Consider the following 20,348-nt stretch of genomic DNA (forward strand, 5'->3'; position numbering starts at 1 on the left):
ACTTTTTTTTTGAACCGGAATATTTACCGTTTGAAAACAAAAAACAGGTCCTGGTCAGATTTGAACCCAAGGATTTACCTGGCGTATTTGTTGCCTCCGGGCTAAGTGTGCAGAAGGAAAAAAGGCATTTTATTTCATTATAAATCAAGGTATTACCAGGAGTTGATGAGTCCTGTTAACAAACTTATTTTCGGGAAAAAAGTCTAGCACCCGATTGCAATACTCTTGCTTATCACAAGAGAAAATTGCATAAATTTTCTCCTTATAAGCATAACCTTCACATTGATGGAAGGAACAGATATTCCAATCTTAAAACATTAAAAGTGATGGAAAACCTCCGGTCCCAATTTGTTTGATTTTAATCACTTCTAAGAGGTTCCTATTTGTATGGGTAGAAAAGTAGTGTGACAGTTGTAAAGAAAAAAATCCAATCTAGTGATGAACATACTTGACGCTTGCGTTTAACTTGTTTCATTTTTTATATTGACATCCTAGCTAAATTTTTTAACTCAAAATATCAAAATTTGAAGGTTTTTATTTAACATTAACAGTTTCTTTTTTTGTGAAGTCTGAGCGACTTCCGCTACAGAGCCGCTCTCTTTCATTTTTATCTACCCATGGGTTTCTTTGATTACGCCGGCAAGTTGTTAAAATTTAGCAAGCTAAAAGTTTGCCTCTGGGTTCCAGTGACCTGCACACAACAAAAAGTGGGCCTACCCAATGCGCAATTTTGCTTCGTAAATGGGTTTTTTCCAAATTTGAATTTTAATTAAAATTTCAGTTTTTTTCAGCTATTGATGATAAGTTGATATTTTATTATTTTTGCTTACAATGTCTAGCAGCATCCTGGTATAAGCGACTTTTTGTAAACAATTTTGCAATCATTGGTTGTAACCATTTGTGAGTGAATCTTGATATATTTTTTTTCATTTTCGAACTTCAAAAAACTTTTGGTACGCATGACTTTTCAAAAACTATGCAATGATTAGTCGTGAACTATTTTAAAAGAAATCGAAAACCTAAGACTTTCTTTTTGTAGATTTGTGCTCTGAAAAAATTTAATTTTAACTTTGAAAAAAATAGTTTTGTAAATAAATTTTTATAGACTTAAATCCATGCGTTTTTAATTACAATTATGACCAATAAATTATCATTTAAGTTTACCGTTTGAAATAAAAAATAGAAAATTCTGTGTTTTAGTTTGAATTTTAATGTAACGATGTAGCTTAAAAGTCTAGAATATTTTGTTCATAAAAGTCCTCAATGCTTCCAAAAGTTGGAGTTTTGTCTTTAATGTTTTATTTGAAAACAATAAGCATTTTAAGCAGAATTTAAAACAAATGTAATTGGGATTTTTAAGAAGTTTCTTTGGATAGTTGAAGCTTCCCAAAGTTATAAATTTTGTTTCAAATTATTCAGTTTTTTCATAAAACCAGTGCAAAAGGTTTGTTGAGGTTCTTTGTAAAAAATCTAAATCCTGAACATTAGAAGACAGACAGTTTTCTGTTTAAATAGATGATATTTTTACTATTAATATAAAATTAACACTGAGCAAAAAGTTAGTGTCAAGAAAAACCGTAATGTTTGAAGGATAGTAACAAAAATATGAGCATAGTTTGTACCGCTACCGATTTTGGTTCTTTCATATAGTAAAAAAACGTGTTAGAACATACAAAGTTTGTCTACCGGCTATCAACTAGAATTGATTTTTTCATGAGGGAATTATGAGGTTATGAAACTTTGTGAGTCAGTTCATATATCAGAGATTTAGATTTTCAACAGATTTTCAACAGACTTTCAAACAATTTTTTATAATTTCAAAAGTTTTTTTCAAGTGCCTTTAAGGCGCCTATTTTCAGGGGTGGATCTAGGGTTTTCTCAAAAGGGTCAAAATTTTCAAAAACTTTTCAAAAATTTTCTAGAATTTTCTAGGTCGACCAAATTGATCTTCCGAGCGCTCTCAGAACACTATAAAAACCGTATTTTGAGCAAGCGAATTGTTAGAAAAAAACGTCAAAATTGTCGTTTTTGGGCTCTTTTTGGAAAATGTTGTCCTCAAAATTACCTCATCTTGTCACCGGAGCACCTCTTTTACACTTCGTAAAATAGTATTGTTTGGGAAACGGGGTAGCCAGTGGTCCGAATCTCTGAGATCCACCTTAAATTCTCTCATCTGCTTTTGTAGGTTAATCAAATTTTCTTTCGAGCTCTTCTAAATCAGAAAAAAACCCTATTTCTATTTTGAACAATGTTCTGGCAATTTTGAAGAAAAAAAACAAGCAATTAAGACGTTTGTAGGCACTTTTTTGAAGGTTGGGACCAAAAAAAAACCTTTTTTTGCCTGCACTCTCTCCTTAAAATGAATGTATTTTGATGCCATTGGAAAAAATTCAGGGTCGGTCAGCAAAAATGGATGTCTTGAAACAGTACCAGAATGGGGACCTTTTGGATAGCCAGGGGACCAAATTCCTCAAGGAGGGAGAGTCTCCTCCCCAATTCTCTGCTGCCTCTTTTGGATGCACATATTTTGGCCATTAGAAAACAAACGTACAATGGAATTGGTAAAATAATGAATGAAATTTTTCTTGATTCCAAAATTGCTAGGCCAAGTTTTGTTTAATTTACAATCTGTTTTAAAACTGCAGAAAAAAGTGTTTGAATTGGAAATTTGGTTTCAATTCATCAAACCTATTCGCTTATAAAAAGCCTTAAGAGCTTTTATTATCTTAGGAGGATTTATTATCTGTTCTTTGAAATTTTTCTTCAATGAAGTTTGAAATGGTTCTTCTTCAACACTGCCTGTCAAATCATTATGAATTAAACAAGTTTTCGCTGGCTAGTTAAGTCATGTAACAGATGATGATGGTCGAGTGAAATCTGGCACGCTTTTTGTTTCCAGAATTTCAACTTCGGATTATTTATTCACTGGAATCATTATCGAGATTTGTTGTCCAGAATGAAGTCAACTTTTTCCAAATTGATAATTTTTGCATTCCTTCAAATTTATGTTCGGTGAGTTTCTAAAAGATTATAAACTTGACAATTACTTGATAAACCAATTGAGAAAAACCAAAAGTAATTGCCATAAATATGAAACTAACATGATAAAATTATAACTAACATGATAAAAGCGTCGAGAAATTGACGAAAAAACTAGCAGAATGTTTCGAGGAAAATCAAAAATCGTTTGGAAATGACTTTATTTTTTCTAAATCATACATTTTTAGGGCTGGCCAAGTAGCAACACCCTCATGTGTCGAAGGTAGAAAAAATAAAACTACAGAAAGTTGAATAAATTTTCGACCTCTTTAATTTCCTTGCCTAATCAAAAATTTGTCTTTTGCAGAATGTCCTCATGGCTTCGAGCGTGTAGCAGGTAACACTTTTCATTATTATAAATTTTTTTAAATAACCTGATTAACCTTATGTTGAAGCGAAATTACATCAGAATAACGAAACCTACGTCATAATTACGTAATAAAAATATTTACGTAACTGCATAAAAATATTGACAATTTGTTTTTATGTTGCATATTAACTTTCGGCTTGTCGGCCCACCACTGCTTTATTTTTCTGTTAGGAACTAATTTTCTGTTCAGCTTGTGAAAAATATGGTCTGCTATATTGAGGTGTTGTTTTAGGACTGTCACACTGCTACAAACTGTTGTTGGCTCTGGGACCCGTGAGCCATGACAAGGCCGTCGTGGCCTGTGGATACGAAGGAGGGGCCACTCTCGTCACTTTCGACGCAGTCGGAGACCAGGTAGGTCACACATGCTGGGCAATTACATAAAACCCATATAGGTTTTTGGATTTTTGTGACTATTTTTTCTTATGACTTTCGAAAATATAATTATGACCTTCGTAAAATTGCGAGTTGAAGCAGGCTAAGAAATCATATTGCAGCGATTTTTATGGTAAATAGGGCTCAAATTTGTTACTTCTTCACAATGTCATGCACTGGCAGAATTTTTTTAGGGAAGGGGGCGAAAATAAAATCTCTAATTTTTCAATTTCTAAAAAAAATCTGAAATTTTTGCTGCTTTCTACTTCGACCAATTGGATATCCAAACAGGCCAAAAAAGCTGTTTTTGGGCATTTTTGGGAGAGTTTGTCCGAAAGTTTGCGTTTCTTAGCGTGCGCTCCCTCCTCAAATTTAGTTACATTGGCGTCAAAGGCGCCTTTAGAAAATTTATACTGTTGCTCAGCCAAAAATGAAAAATGGATGTCATAAAATTATACCAAAGGGGGATATTTTGGAAAAGTTTAGCAACGAAAAATGAGGGGGGAGGTGGGCGAGGTGGCTGCCCCCCTCCCCTTGGCACGATACTGCTGGCATGTGCTGTGATTTTTTATCATAAATGCTGTCGATTTTAATATAAAATAGTTTTCGATCAAAATTGACGTCGATTTAATCATTTTTGTGTCATTTCTTTGTTTAAAAATTTTTGAAAAAACAACTTGCTCCCAATCCAGCGGCATAATAACCCAAGAAATGTTTTAAATTTTTAACATAAGGCTTTTTCCTATGATTATCCATCGATTTTTTCTTCTTACCTCAGCAAATGACAGACAATAAAAAACAAAATCAAAAAATTTTAGATTAGTTTTTAATTTTTTGTTAAACGCTGCTACTACACGTGTTTCAGCAAACCCTTCGCAACCATATGTGGTCCCACTATGAATCAGCTATCACTAAAGATCCAGCCCATCTAGCTGGGCTCGGTTTCTGGACTGGGTATGCCAGACAGTACGGCGACTCCACCAACCCCTTCGTCAACATCTACTCTGGAGAAACACTGGACTCTGGCTTCTTTTCCAGGGGGCAGCCGGACAACCTAAGTAGGCGCTATTTTGTTATTTTTTGAAGGGATATCAAGCATTTTTAATTTTTTCTCATTCGATTCTTGTATCATAAAGAACTCCCCGGAGAAAAAAAAAACAGGAAAGTTCAACCAGTTCTGCAGCCTCTTTTTCCGATCCCCCTTACCTGATACGTTAAATATTACGAGTATAAATTTTTTCAAACTTTTTCAGATTGTTTTTAAAAAGTAGCATGTGAACAAATTACCCAACTCCAAGTTTATTTGGCTGCACTCAACCTTGTAAACATTGCTTATTAGATCATTAAAGTGATGTTAATTCTTGAAGAAAATAAAAAAATAAAAACTTTAAAATTGAAAAAAAATTAGTAATTTATTTTTAATGACATATAGAACACATTTAGATAATGGAAAACGCTGACTCATTTTACCATTCCGCGGCTTGCATGTAAAAATAGTGGATCAAATGATCGCTACTGTCCAATTCCTCGATCTGACTTGAACGTTTAAACCTTGTGAGTTTTACATTTTCTTGATCTTTGCTAAATGCATTTTTTATTGTTGCGAGTCCTTCTTTGATCTTTTGCGATGAGTTGTCGCATACCGTTAAAAAGAGTCACTCCCGTGTCAATATCGATCAGCGGTAAAGTGACAACAAGACTGCTCGTAACAGGGCGAAGCCCTGAATGTTCCGACTGGCTTTTAAGGTTTATGGAGCAGTAATAACATTAAAAAATTCAATGAAATAAAAAAAATGAAATTTTTTTTCTAAAATTTGAAATTGTTTATGAAAATCATCCCCCCACACGCCATATAAAGTACAAAAGGATAGATTTCGCTCCTTGTAACAAACCAATTATGGCAAATAAGCTTCTTTTAACCAATTTGGAACGATTTCTAAGACGGATTAACTCTCCGCTTACGCGTTAATAGCGCGAAATATCGCGCGTTAATTGTCCCAAATTGGCCAAAATTGCAATCTTTAAACCCCCGTAACTTTACGAAAAATGATCACAGGTGAAATATCTTTTCAAATTTGAGCTCAGGACAACAATACTTTTCGAATGATATAAAAAATATCCGTCAAAAATGGCTAGTTAAAAAGTCGAAATTTGTCTGAAGAAAAAAAACCCACCCCGAGCACAAATATTCCGTTACTTTCGTATCGAAAGTCGGAACAATAATCAAAATTCTCTCGATCAAAATCGGATTATGATATGACTTTGTACTTGACTTAAAATTGCTTTTCTAGCGCGGATTTTCAGTCGCAAAACTGATTTTATGCCTTATTGTTCCGACTTTCGATACGAAAGTAACGGAATATTTGTGCTCGGGGTGGGTTTTTTTTTCTTCAGACAAATTTCGACTTTTTAACTAGCCATTTTCGACGGAATTTTTAAATATCATTCAAAAGGTATTGTTGTCCTGAGCTTAAATTTGAAAAGATATTTCACCTGTGATTATTTTTCGTAAAGTTATGAGGGTTTAAAGATTGCCATTTTGGCCATTTTGACCAATTTGGGACAATTAACGCGCGATATAATTCGCGCTAATAGCGCGTAAGTGGATATTTAATCGTCTTATAAATCGTTCCAAATTGGTTGAACGAAGCTTAATTGCCATACTTGGTTTGTTACAAGGAGCGAAATCTATCCTTTTGTACTTTATATAGCGTGTGGGGGATGATTTCAAAAAAAGTTTTAAATTTTAGAAAAAAAAAATTTCATTTTGTTTTATTTCATTTAATTTTTTTAATGTTATTACTGCTGCTCAATAAACCTTAAAAGGCAGTCGGAGCATTCAGGGCTTCGCCCTGATACGAGCAATCTTGTTCAATCTTATAAACTAAATGAAAATCTTTTTGCGCTATGAACGAGATGTTTTAACTTTTCAATCGAGTACAATGTTTAAGAAGGCTTCAATGCAACCATCGAGCTCAATGATTGAGAGGCGTTTTGGCGAGAACTTTCAATCAATAAAGAATCTGGAATATTCAGAATCTTTTTGAAAAAGCCCGAAACTCTTTAAACAACTCGGTTCAACTTCAATGCTAGACAGCCCCTGCCCTTATTTTGTCCAAAGTTGTGCGTTTTCAGATTTTTTTTAGTGTGAAACGAATCAACCAAAAACAGCAACCTCCATGCTCAAAAAAACTTTAAGCAAACAGACTCGCGCTATGAAATAACTTGAAATGTTTCAAATATTCATTGGTTGAATGAAGTAAATAAAACCGAAATTTTCTGCAATCTGATTCCTTTCATGTGCTAACCTAAAGCATTTCAAGATTTGTCAGCTTCATTATCTTGTTCAAAAAAAAATTGAACTTTTCGCAAAAAAGCGTTCGTTCGTAGAGAACACTTGCAAAAATTTCAAAATTCTACAAGTTGAACAGCTTGCTGAAGAAAACTTGATTTTGTGCTTGAAAAAACTTGAATTGTTTTAAAAGTTTCATCGCTTGAATAGTTTGCAAAGAAAAAATTACTTTTAATGAACTGGTTTGATTTTTGAAACAACTTGAAGCATTTCAAAGTTTCATAGCTTGAGTTGCTCTTACAAATATTTGTTTGCAAAATGATTCAACCTAATAAATATTCCAGAGTTTTTTTTGCTTGAATGACGTAAGTAGAAAATTTAAGTTTTTCGCCATCTGACTCAATTCGTTAAAGTTACATAGCTTGAATAGCTCGCTGAGGGAATACTAAATTTTTCGTGATCCGATTTGGTCTGAAACATTATAGAGTTTTAAAAAAGTCCTAGTAACTTTCAACGCGCGTTTGTATAGTTCTACAATCACAACGCGCAGAAGTAACTTTGCTAAGTTGAAATTAGAAACCAGTTTTTTTTCTTAGTTTTTTACGAATGTGGTCGGAACATTCTCTGTTATTTGCACAGCAACCGGATATTCTTGTTATAGTGCTGGGAATGTGGGGTGAAGAGACGTGTGTGGCGAGGAAAAAGTTCAACAAGGATGTGGTCAAGCGGGCCAACTCAGACATCGGAATGGACGACTACAATTGTGCATACCCTCATTGGGCTATATGCATGCGTGAGTCATCCCCAATCTCTTCTAAACATTAGCTAGTAAGCTAGTCAGATTTTCTAATAAAACTTTCAAAGGATAGTTGATGGAAGATGATTGGTTAGTAATAATTACTTCACAATCATATAAAAAAGCAAAATCAATGTGTAAAGGAAACTCCGAACGCAAGATGTTGCAAGACATAATTTACACGTGTGAGCAAAGTTTGAAACATCGGTAAAATTTTAAGGAGTAATTAAAAAGAGGGAATGATTTACTTCAAAAAAAAAAATGCATGCAAGCTCTATTTTTGTAAAGACAAATTGATTCCTCAAGATTGCATGAAACTTTGCATGAAGTTTGCTTATTGTTGTCGGTTTCAAATTTTTTCTGCTACTTATTTCTAAACTTTGTTTTTTTTTCAAAAGATCGTGACGTGTACGCCCTGAACATGCAAGCGTATAACAGTGTGCTGATGGCGGGTACGGGAGTGAGTCTTCCAGTAGGTGGGGGTTGCAAAGTGGACTGGGTCGACCAGAATGTCTATGTTCTGGACATGATCAGTGCCAAGAGAGAGGCCAGCGGATATTCCGACCAGGCACAGCAGTTCGCAGGTAAGGACTGCAAAGCACAGCATCCAATTAACTGCGGATTAAAATCCCAAATATAGAAAAATGGAAATGAATGCTTACAGCATCGGTAACAATCATTTTCATACATATGATAAATTTTTCAAATAAGGCACGGATGAAAAGTGTTCAGATGAATTTGCAAATCCAAAAAAATGTTTATTGAACCATCAAGTGCCAAATTTGATATCTTATCTGCTAAACTATGCCCTAAATACCTCAGAATTTAGAGTGACCTAAAATTAAAGGACTCAATTTCTATGATCACTGTCAATTTTTGATGAATATGCAGATGTTTGTTGCTCCGACCATTGAAAATGGGGAAGAACTTTGTATTCGTGTGTGTTTTAGTTTTTTTTGTATATATTTTTTGTTTTCCACACAAAATCAGGTACCACAAACAATCATCGGACTGGGTTGAGTGATAAATCAAAACAAAGCCGATTCAGTGGTGATTCGAAATACTTGAAAAAAAGTTCAAAAAATTACTTCACTGTCGACGAAAACCGGTTTAAAATTTTTGAGTGTTCGTGCGAGTAAAGCGAACGACTAACATTCGCTGTGAAAAAATTTGCAATTTAGACTGAAAAACGTGATTTTACGAAAAAAACATTTTCAAATCTTCGTTTAGCATTTCTCTGGCAAAAAAAATTTTTTTTTAATATTTAAAATTTTTAGTGCAAAAAATGAAACAAAAAATTAATTAAAAAAATTTTTTTTTGATCATTTAAATTTTCAAGACAGTTAGGGTCTTCTAAGCCTAAACCACTAAACTTTTAAACCTTCTAAGCCTAAACCACTAAGTAAACCACTAAGCATTTTTATAACTCTGATATCACATGCCGTGCAAGAAAAGAAGCTAAATTGAAAAAAGGACATTTTTTTTGAGAATTTAGAAGGAACATTTTGTGCTACTCGCACAGCAACCGTCTATCATTGTTCTTTTTTTAGGAATTGTGAACGAAATTCGGTCTCCAACCTGTCCGTCCCTGAAACTCAGTTAAATCCGACGCTTTTTAGAAGCAACGACGACACTGGACGACAATTGAAAAGTACTATCAACTATAAAAACCAACTAAAATTCCAAAAAAAATCACTAGATCGTAAAAAACGGGACTGAACGAAAGCAGGGGCTGATGGTTGATGGTTTGCGGCTAGGGTTTTGCATGAAATGATCCGATGTTGAATTGAAATACAACTGAAAAAGGATTTGAAGTTAATTTCTTGCAATATGATTTTCAAAATCAATTTTCATAAATTGCGGTTGGGGAGTTGTTTGAATAGAACCGATGTTGAATTAAAATACAACTGAAAAAGGATTTGAAGTTAATTTCTTGCAATACGATTTTCAAAATCAATTTGCATAAATTGCGGTTGGGAAGTTGTTTGAATAAAACCGATGTTGAATTAAAATACAACTGAAAAAGGATTCGAAGTTAATTTCTTGCAATAAGATTTTCAAAATAAATGTTCATAAATTGCGGTTGGGGAGTTGTTTGAATAGAACCGATGTTGAATTAAAATACAACTGAAAAATGAACATGAAGTTATTTTCTTGCAAAATGCTTTTCAGCATCAGTTTTCATCAATACTCATTAATTACAGATGGGTATTTGCAAGAATAGAACCGATGATGAATTAAAAAACAACTGAAAAGCAATTTCAAGTTAATTTCTTGCAATGTGATTTTCATTAATTTTGAGCCTAGTCTTTGCACGTAGGACAGAGCAAAACTTCGTCAGTTTGCAAAAACATCATCAATTAGCAATCGATCTTCATTTTTTTTCTTATGAAATTTAAAAAGTTTTTGATTCAAATTGTTTTTGGTTAATTATATTAATTATATCATTTATTCAAAAGTGTACGATTTTTTGTAGATCGAGACAAAACTTTAAAAATCGTATTATACAGGAGTATACAGAAAATATAGCCGAAGTAGCAAATAGAGTGAATATATTTTAAAAAAAGTAATTTTGTCCGGCGTGTTTTAGGTTATCCTCGTCCCCTTAAGCGAACAGATTTTGCTTTATTCTTGAAGGAGCCGAAATGAAGCTTTTGATAACGCTGGTAACCTGAGCACTTCAAAAAAACATTTTCTTCAAAACATGACAAATCGCAACGCATTTTGACACGCGCCTTTCATGAAATTATATTGAGAGAAGCCAAGAAGTGTTAACAGTACTAATTGGGTGTTTTTATCAATCATTACTTGTAATAATTAATTATTCATTATCAAAATTTTGTGAAAAATGTAACTTCCAATTTCATGATTTAAGAGGGTATGAGGGTATAATCAAAAAGCCCGTGGTTTCCTAAAGAAAATGCCAACACTGCAAATTAACTTCGAAATGCGAAACACATTATTTTTCCGTGCTGCAGGGCAACTACAGTTTCGTCAAAGTTTTTACAGGTGTTACCTACAAAAATATGGTTGCAGCTCAATTAATAACGTTTTGCTTGGATGCATAATCTGGGCAAAAAATTTACTGTGAGTTTTGAAGTCGGTAAAAATGCTAATTTCAGCTTGCGCTATCTGTACAGACAAGCATGCTTTCTGAAAATGCGATTCCGAGGGAAAAGTTTGAAGCTGCGAGTTAAATTCCATATCAATTGAAAAACAATTTTTTTTTCGTGTTGCAGATCAATCCCAATTTCGCAAATATGTAGAAGCCAAGCAAATCTCTAAACACTCTCTAAGTATCCTTAATGCTGGTCAAAAATGCGGTATTCCCAATTTTAAGTATTGATTTTTCTTTCATCTTCTATAGAGTTGACTCTATAGCGCTTAAAACTAGTCTTCAATTTTAACATATTTAGTGCGTCGCTTAGCTCTAACTCGCAATGAGTTAGAATCAACAAAAAATGGCATCAACACAAAAGCAATCATTAAAATGATGCGAAAGAAATTGGGCACTCCAACTAAAAAATTTTAAAAAATGGGCACTCCATCAAGGATAAGTAATCTGAAAGTCAGAGTGTCACCGTTCGAGGTCCCACAAATCAGATTCCAAAAAATCTACTTATTTCAATAAACTTTTTGAAACTACTGGCTTCAAAGCTTATATTGATGATACCAAACTTGCAAACAAGATCAAGCCGAGGTATCAAATAGGATCGAAAAAATATTCATTCCTGCTATGCTCTTGGCTAAAAACAATCTTGCATTTTTCCCAATCACCCTAATTCAGGACATGTGCATTGATTTTGCTACAAAACGCCTTTATGATAGTCTAAATTAACGAAATATTTTTGCAGCCTAACCAAAAAAAGGTTTCACTCTATCGGAAAGTGTGATCATTAAAATATGATATGGACAAAAAGCCTTTTATTCTAAAGAAGATGAAAAACTCTGATCACCCCACCATTGGGAAGTTCTTATTATACACCATTTCAAAGCCTATTGAAATGTTAGTGACATATTTTGAACAAACCGTATTTTCAATTGAAAGTCAAGAAATAATGCATGCAGAAATGTGTGTTCATAAGTTCTTTTGAAATCGTGAAATTACAATTGAATCACGCTCAAAATCGCCAAGTATAAAACAATTTCATGTATCGACAAACGACGTTTAATCGAATCGCATTCGCGTGGAGAAGAATATATAGATTTGGCCGACTGTTTGGGAAAAAATTGGAACACTCCGTATACAATGGTGCGACGTGGGAGATATGAAAATTTACCAAAAGGTGGATCATACAACCGAAAAATTGACGAAGAAATTATTTTGGGCGCTAATGACATTCCGGAGGGCAATCCACTGATGACATTGCAGCAAGTGAATTTTGCGTTGAGAGCGCGCTTACCCCAAAAACCCATTTTACCCAACAAGCACTATCAAGAGCATTAGAAGGGAGAATGATCACTTTCAAAATTGCGAGAGATTGTCCTGCAGAGCATAACAGCGAAGAGAATATAGAAAATCGTTACCACTTTGCATTGTGGATCATGAGCCTTGACGTTATAAATTCGCGAAAAAATTTCGTGGATGAATTTGGTGTAAATATCCACATGCGGCGTACTCAAGGGCAATTTGCTGAGGGTGACAGAGTTTACAGAAAGGTCGGTGTCCAGGAAGGACCCAATGTTACAATCTGTTGCCCAGTTTCCACGGAATGCCTTTAGCATTATCAGGTAATTGAAGGCGGAACAAAGAAGGAAAATTTTCTCGATATTCTATGTGGAAACATTATCCTTGACAAAGGGAACAATGCTGATGGATTTTGCATTTTTGACAATGCTCCCGGAAACAGAGGAATTGAAGATATGCACCTTAGTGGAATATTCCCTCTGAAGAGGCTACCAAAGTACAGCCCATTTCTAACTTTAGTTGAAGCTGCAATTTCGTGCTGCAAAGCGGCTATGAAACTAAAAATGCAAGAAGAGATGGATTTGTTCATCAACGCTGATGCCTTGAAGGAGCCACGACAAACAATTCGGGATTACCGCTTCCGTCAAGTCAAATCTATTGTGGAACGAACAACTTGTGAGATTACTCCACAGAAATGTGTTGGTTGGTACAATCATAGGATGACATATATCCCGGATTGTTTGGCCAGGAATAAAATAGATGGATGAACAATGGGTGCTGCATAAAACCGTTGATTTTGTATATTGCATTTTGTTCTGATTGGTTTGCAAAATATCGTTTTTCTCTTCTTTAGAATTTACGAAATAAATGTTCTTTCAATTGAAGCTACCTATAATTCTTTTCAAATTACCGATTGTTCAATAGGCTTTGAAAAAGTGTAATATTTAGGGCCAACAGTGAATCAAAATTGATTCAATAACCAAATGCACAGTGGTAATCGACGTTTCTTCATTATTGAATTAAGTTTTCGACCTAAGTTTTGCTGGTAATCAAGAAAAATTGAGTTGCGCCAATGAAAATTTGCTCAGTTCCAAAACTAGGGCTATGATGAGATTTCACTTATGTACTTAGCGTACTTAATTTAATCATAAGCTAAATTGATTTAACTAGTCATTTACGTTTGACTTTGATACTTTCATTCTCTCCGGCGGAGAGAATGCTCTGACACTTTTTAAGGTTTTAACTTTCAGATTAATTCTTTCTAAACCTTTTATTCTTTTAATTATGTATAAGTAGAGTTAGCTGTAATTAAGTATCATTTTATCAGGCTAGAAGCAGATTTGGTGATAACCCGTCTCAAAATTAATGCTTGTAAAGTGTAAGAGAGTTAACCATGCCAGACACCTACAACATATACGTTTGCAGACAGAACAAAGTTCTTGCAATAGCTCAAGTCCATCTGAAAACTTTAGTTGGAAAGTTCATCAGTCAGTGTGAAAGACAAGAGAGTTTTATCGCGCTGCTAGTTAGAAGCGAACAATTAAGTATCACTCCAAAGATTAGAGAACTTTTAAAGATTGCATAAGGTTACCGTCACTTTCCATTCGCTAACGTCCATCACTTTGAATTGGGGTCGATTATTTTCGGAGGCTAGCAGCGTAGGTTTTTTTAACCTGTATGACTGCACGAGCGATCCACTGAGTGTTACTTTCTGCCATGAACAAAAAAACTTAAATGTCATGTGACAGGAAAGATTTTTCGTCCGACTTGGTATGCATCCAGTATTAGGTTAGTTGACAGGAATAACTTTGTTGGAGCTGAAATATTTTTTTTCTATTTTCGGACGTTAAATGATCACCCGTACAGAAATAAAATAAAAATACAGATATGCCCAGGGTTAATCCATTTGTTGTGAGATTGCATATCTGTCCTGAACTGTATCAGACATGTTCAGACCTGGAAGATACAAAAATTTTAATGTTACTGAAAAAAATAAAAATACAGATATGCCCAGGGTTAATCCATTTGTTGTGAGATTGCATATCTGTCCTGAACTGTATCAGACATGTTCAGACCTGGAAGATACAAAAATTTTAATGTTACTGAAAAAAATAAAATACAGATATGCCCAGGGTGAATCCATTTGTTGTGAGATTGCATATCTGTCCTGAACTGCATCAGACATGATCAGATCTGAAAAAAAAATTTGAGAAATTTTCGATTGAATTCTCAACTTTTGTCACGTGTCTTGTTTTTTTTTCGTTGAAAATAGTTATTTTAACTAATAACACTAAAACTCGTTTAAAATCACGTCCTTGTTTTCAGTTTTTGAAATACACGTATAGAAATAAATTCTACAGACGTAGAGCTTTCGAATAATGTGTTTGTAATCATTCTGGAACGAAAAGTCGGGTGGCTAAAAATAAAAACCTGCGAAACAAAAAATATTTTTCAGCTTTTTTCTATTATTCCAAAATAGCTTCCCCGCGGTCTGTAGAAATTAAAAAAAGTGTTATTACAGAGATTCATTGTTTAGCAGGAGTAGTATTTGTGCCACCTGATATGGAAGGGCTCTATAACAGGAAAAAAACTATTTTACTCTATTGATGTTGATGATTAATTGTCATTACTAGACCGGATTTGGGGGACAGGATGTTAACTTGGTCCAAGTAAAGCGCTTGAGAAAAAAAAACGACAATTCTTTGAAGAACAAAACACGCAGAGTCATTGAAAGCAACCTTGCCTTAATTAAGTTGTTGTGATTCGATGCCCGGGTTAAATATCGTACGCTATTTTCTGATTAATGACTGATTAATGACTGTACAATATACTTATCTCCAGATACTTTTTCCTAATCCATTTTTGTTAGTGCTGGCTCTCAGTTCTTGATCATGGTTTGATATACTTCAATCATTGCGACGAAGCGCAGGGAGGCATTCAGGATAAGTTAGGCCCTTGGGAAAGTTTTGAGATTACTCTGCGGTTTTAAACTGCCTAGAATCAATTCAATTATATAGCATTTTACATTGGTGTCCATCACAAATGCAACGCCTAAGCGTTTTATGAAAATGATTAATCTTTCAGTTCCGTTTTCATTTACTATGGGAATGGGCGAGGGATTAAGATCTTTTGCGATCCAGCAGCAAACTAATTTTTCTGAAAAATTCTACCGGAACTGACCCTGGCCTAGTAAAATTCGTTTGACCAATTTACTTGCATGTACTAAATGCACTGCAAACATCTACTTATTTCTGTTTTCAGATACCCATTCTCACATTACAAGGCGTATCAGGTGCAGGTGGACCGCACCCTTCCTCTGGCCCCCCAAACTGGGATCTGTCAAGTTTTTCCGCCTGTTCCCTTCCAAGGGCACGCACTCACTTTCTCAGCAGAAAAAACTGCAAAAGGAACTTTGACTCATCTGCAGAACAAAACCATAGTGGCTCATGGTAGCATCGTGTCAGGCCCCCTTGAAGAGTTTCCTACACTAACCATTGTACTGTAAAAATAAAGTTCTAGCGACAACGTTGTTCTGGTTCAACAGCACAAAATGCTCGCTCCTGAAAATTTTTTGCGCAGAACTAGTGGGGCTCGATAAAATAACTCCAATCTGCTCTCTGTTGGGCGAACACACTACCAGTGAATTTCGGAGGTTTCTGCATTGTAGTTCGTAGAAGCAGTTAAAAGGCTTAGGGTTTTTAACCTACTTGTATGACTACAAGGCCAATCTACGTTGGACTATTTCCTAGTTGGAGACAAGCTCATGCGTCTTTCGTGAATGGCAATTTGTGTTCCTACATGGTAAGTTTCTGTTATTTGATCAGAACACTGGATTTACTTTGTGGAGCTGAAAAGTAATTAATCACGTGTGATGAGAACTTAAACAATCGTGCGCACACTTCCTTAGTAGACAAAAAAAATCAGAAGTAATTTCAACTTACTCCTCTGCGACAACACCATGGTTGCTCAGGAGGGCATCTTGTCCCCTCCTGCAAAAATTTTTGCAACATCTTTAACAAAAGAAATTTAAAAAAATTCTAACAATAAGTATTAGTTTTTTGAAGAGCCCTCAAAGAACGCTCTCAACACCTTTCGGAAACAATATTATAAAAAACTCTCGGAGCAGTAATTTTATCTTCCAAAACGCTCGGTTCGAGCAAAGATTTATGCAACACCACACTGATCTGTTCGTTGAAAGATTATGTTCTAACTCTAAATTAATGCGTTGAAGAGCTTCAAAAGTAAATTTGAACAAGACTGCTCGTATCAGGGCGAAGCCCTGAATGTTCCGGCTGCCTAGTAAGGTTTATGGAGCAGTAATAACATTAAAAAATTAAAAGTAATAAAACAGAATTAAAATTTTTTTTTCTAAAACTTGTGAATTTTTTTAATGAAAATCATCCCCCCACACAACATATAAAGTACAAAAGGATAGATTTCGCTCATTGTAACAAACCAAGTATGGCAATTGGCAATTAAGCTTCGTTCAACCAATTTGGAACGATTTATAAGACGATTAAATATCCGCTTATGCGTTAATAGCGCGAAATATATCGCGCGTTAATTGTCCCAAATTGGCCAAAATGGCAGTCTTTAAACCCCCATAACTTTACGACAAATGATCACAGGTAGAACATCTTTTCAAATTTGAGCTCAAGACAACAATACCTTTCGAATGATATAAAGAATTTCCGTCAAAAATGGCTAGTTAAAAAGTCGAAATTTATCTGAAGAAAAAAAAACCCACCCCGAGCACAAATATTCCGTTACTTTCGTTTCGAAAGTCGAAACAATAACATAAGTGACAAACAAAGACACAAAAGGCTATCATCAAAGGGCAATTCTTTAATTGTTGCCGGTGAACAGTAGCATCCAGGGCTTCGCTCTCTATATATTCATAGTTTTTCACCTACCCTGAAACGATTCCAAATAATGAAGAAATACTGAAACAACTAAATACGGCATAACGCAACTATAACGACACACATTGGATAGCTCGCGTAGCATTAGATCAAATCCTGCCGGTTCTCGCTCTGTTCTTGACGCATCGTTTTTTTCCGGGAAAAAATTGCAACAAACTAACTTTTACCTTTATTGGTTCAAAGAAAAATTAAGAAGCGACGTGGAAGTCATTTATTTTTTATTGATCAAGTCATGGCCGCCATAAGTAGATACCCGTGATTCAAAAGCTGTTAGTTTTGAACGTCATTGACTGAACGTCACAGACAGATTTATTGATTTTTGCTTTGTTAACCAATCAATTAGATTGACTTGAAATTTCCACCATTTAATGGCATGACGACATGAAGTTTAAATTTCATCATTCAAAAAATATAACAACATTTTTTTTTCTTAAAACTTTCCCTGCATTTATTGTTAGCTACAAATTGATGTTTTCAGTTTTATTTAAAGGAAAACCCGAAGAAAAGCTATCACATCAATGAGTCGGGATATTTTGATGAAAGCCTTGGTCACCATCGGTGTTGAGACGTTGAACAGTCATTCACTCACTTCCAAAGTGGACAAAAAGTCAATTGGAAGGTAAATTAAACTCACCAGAAACACCCCACCGTGCAGGCTGATGAGAGCTTCTTGTCTGGTCCTCTAGTAAAATTTTCTACCCGCTCAGCAAAAAATGTAAGAAAATAGGTCCTAGCGACAAGTTGCGGTCTTATTGATCAGTCCTAAATGCACGACCTCACATTTTTTGGAGCGTAAATTTTAGATTCACATAAAAAATCCTAAACAATTTTGCCGAATCAACCCAATTTAAGTGTTCCTTTGCTCCTTTAGAGCAGTTATTCAATCATCAGAAAACGCTTTGATGGACAAAAAGTTATGTAGCACAATTATTGTTTGTTCGTTGAAAAAATATGATTTTTAAATTCTAAACTGATGCGCTAGAGTGTGTTACATGTAATTTAACTTGAATAAGTGATGAACAAAGCCGTTACTATCTATGGGCGGAGTGGTAATATGTGTCAAGAAAAGTAGCCTTCAGTGCTTTAATCCTCATTTATCCAAAATTATTCACCTGTTTTGAAATGAATTAAACATTGAAAAAAAAAACTGAACCAAGCATTCCAATTGGAAAATTAAAAATATTAGAAAGTGATGCAAAATTAATTTTAAACGTTCATTGAAAAGTTGTTGATTGCTCATCGAGTTTTTGATAAACGCTTTTTTTGAAGAAAATTTATGTCAATCAGTTTTGTATCGAAATAGAAATTTTGATTTTTTAAAAAACCAGTTAGATTGATTTAAATGTTCGACAAATGCACTACTATGTCACAACATGACGTACACGAGGTTAAATATTTTACTGAAAAAACTGAAAAATAAGACTTTTTTCAATAAATGTTCCCGCATCTACTGGTAACAACAAAACATTTATTTCAGCAAACGAATGCACAAAAATTGGATCATTTAAACTGCTGCAGATCAATTCGGAATAGCTTTTCTCCCGTCTTGTTTTTTGTTTCTTTTCTTGATGATTCCATCCGGACTACATTAGTAATCTGTTGATCATTCTGGATTGACGTCACTTTGTTGTTTAGTTTGTTCATCAAGAAATTTGCCAATTTTGTGACTCGCTAAAAAATAGTTCAAAGCAGCAGGTAATTTTATCCTGTGATCATTGTGTAGACAAAAAAATTTTAACGCCATTTTTTCCGGAAGCAAACGCAAAGATGAAAAATGTCACCCCAATGATACGAGATTTTCCTAACGCCATCTGTCACCGTCGATCGCCATCTGTTGAACGTGGCTCTAAATACGTTGGACGTTTCTTCACTATGGTCTCTAGAAGTTTTAAAACATCTTGCAGCTTTTAATCTACTTGAATGATTGCAAAGATCAATGCAGTTCAAACTATTTCCTATTTGAACAAAAGCTCAAGTGTCATCCGCGAATAACACTCAGTTTTCCTGCATGGTAGGTTTTCTCTTATTCGACCAGGAACCAGGATTTAATAGGAAGAGCGTAAAAGGAGGTACTAATTAGTGTTGAGGCTTTGATCAATAATGCACACAATTTCTAAGCAGACAAAAAAAAATCAATTATAAGTTCAAATTACCGGCAACACCATATCCTCGGTAGTTTCCATGAGTTTGCCACGCCGTCTTAAGCGATGAATACAAAAAGATTGTAGTGACAATTTTTTGGTCTTGTTGAACGGTACTCACAGCACGACCTCAACATAAATCAGAGAGAGTGCATTATGGTTACTACAAACACTCGAAACTTTTTTCTGCTGGGCCTTAAAGCAATCATTCAATCATCGAAAACACTCTAATTGGACACTGATTCAGTTAACACGATTTGGATTTGTTCATTGAAAGAATATGTACCAGCCTAAATGGATGAGCTAAAGAGCGTTATATGTAATTTAACTCAGATAAGTGGCAAAAAAGTTCTAGAGGTGAATATCCAATAAAACTTGGTAAATTTAATCAATTTATGTCAGAGAGCAATAGCCATCAAGGCTTTGTTCTTTAAAAATCCACAGTTACACACCTCCCGGGTCGAGGTCCCAGACCCATGTCCAGACTGGCGCGACCCTCAAAGTTTGGACATGAGTCTGGGACCTCGACCCGGGCTGTCTTCAAACGATTCCAAATATTGAAGAACTACTGAATCAACGGAGTACCATGCACCGTATCTGCAAGAACGACACGCACCTGAGAGCTCACTTGGCAACAGATCAGTTCTTCACGGTTCTCGCTCTCTTGTCAGTAGATGTTGAAAAAGAAAGCACAATCTGAATTCTCGTTGTTTCGACGGATCAAAGTTTTACAGAGCGATGTGAAAGTCAGTTATTTTTGAACGAACAACTAATGGTTGTTCGATCGAAATAGTAGTTTCTAATGTTTTAAAGACTGGCAATTGTTTGGTTATCATTATTGAATAAGATATTTTTATTGTTTTTTTTTCTGAATGGAGAATTTTGTGTAAAAACAGAAGTTCCTTTTTGCCAATAAATCAGATGGGTTTCCTAAAACATTTAGGAATTTACAAAATTTACGCAAAAAAAATTGACGGTCAAATTATTAATTTAAAAATTATTTCC

The 20,348-nt window shown here is 34.7% G+C and overlaps 1 protein-coding gene across 1 annotated transcript; it reads left to right on the top strand.

The window, feature by feature from the left end:
* The first annotated feature begins 2,924 nt into the window (after positions 1 to 2,924).
* On the top strand, positions 2,925 to 9,790 carry LOC134844426 (uncharacterized). Its single transcript, XM_063861095.1, has 8 exons — positions 2,925 to 3,012; positions 3,228 to 3,262; positions 3,347 to 3,376; positions 3,642 to 3,763; positions 4,650 to 4,842; positions 7,738 to 7,869; positions 8,271 to 8,456; positions 9,423 to 9,790. The coding sequence occupies exons 1-8, from the start codon at positions 2,957 to 2,959 to the stop codon at positions 9,473 to 9,475; spliced, it is 807 nt and encodes a 268-aa protein (XP_063717165.1). The 5' UTR covers positions 2,925 to 2,956; the 3' UTR covers positions 9,476 to 9,790.
* The last annotated feature ends 10,558 nt before the right edge of the window (positions 9,791 to 20,348 follow it).

The sequence above is a fragment of the Symsagittifera roscoffensis genome, chromosome 4, assembly GCF_963678635.1.
Source record: "Symsagittifera roscoffensis chromosome 4, txSymRosc1.1, whole genome shotgun sequence".
Classification (NCBI taxonomy): domain Eukaryota; kingdom Metazoa; phylum Xenacoelomorpha; order Acoela; family Convolutidae; genus Symsagittifera; species Symsagittifera roscoffensis.

Bases quoted from the DNA above. Each gene is read 5' to 3' on its own strand.
- LOC134844426 (XM_063861095.1), top strand. From the start codon at position 2,957: ATGAAGTCAACTTTTTCCAAATTGATAATTTTTGCATTCCTTCAAATT. The intron at 3,377-3,641 runs GTAACACTTTTC...GTGTTGTTTTAG, and splicing joins TGGCTTCGAGCGTGTAGCAG to GACTGTCACACTGCTACAAA. The intron at 7,870-8,270 runs GTGAGTCATCCC...TTTTTTCAAAAG, and splicing joins TCATTGGGCTATATGCATGC to ATCGTGACGTGTACGCCCTG.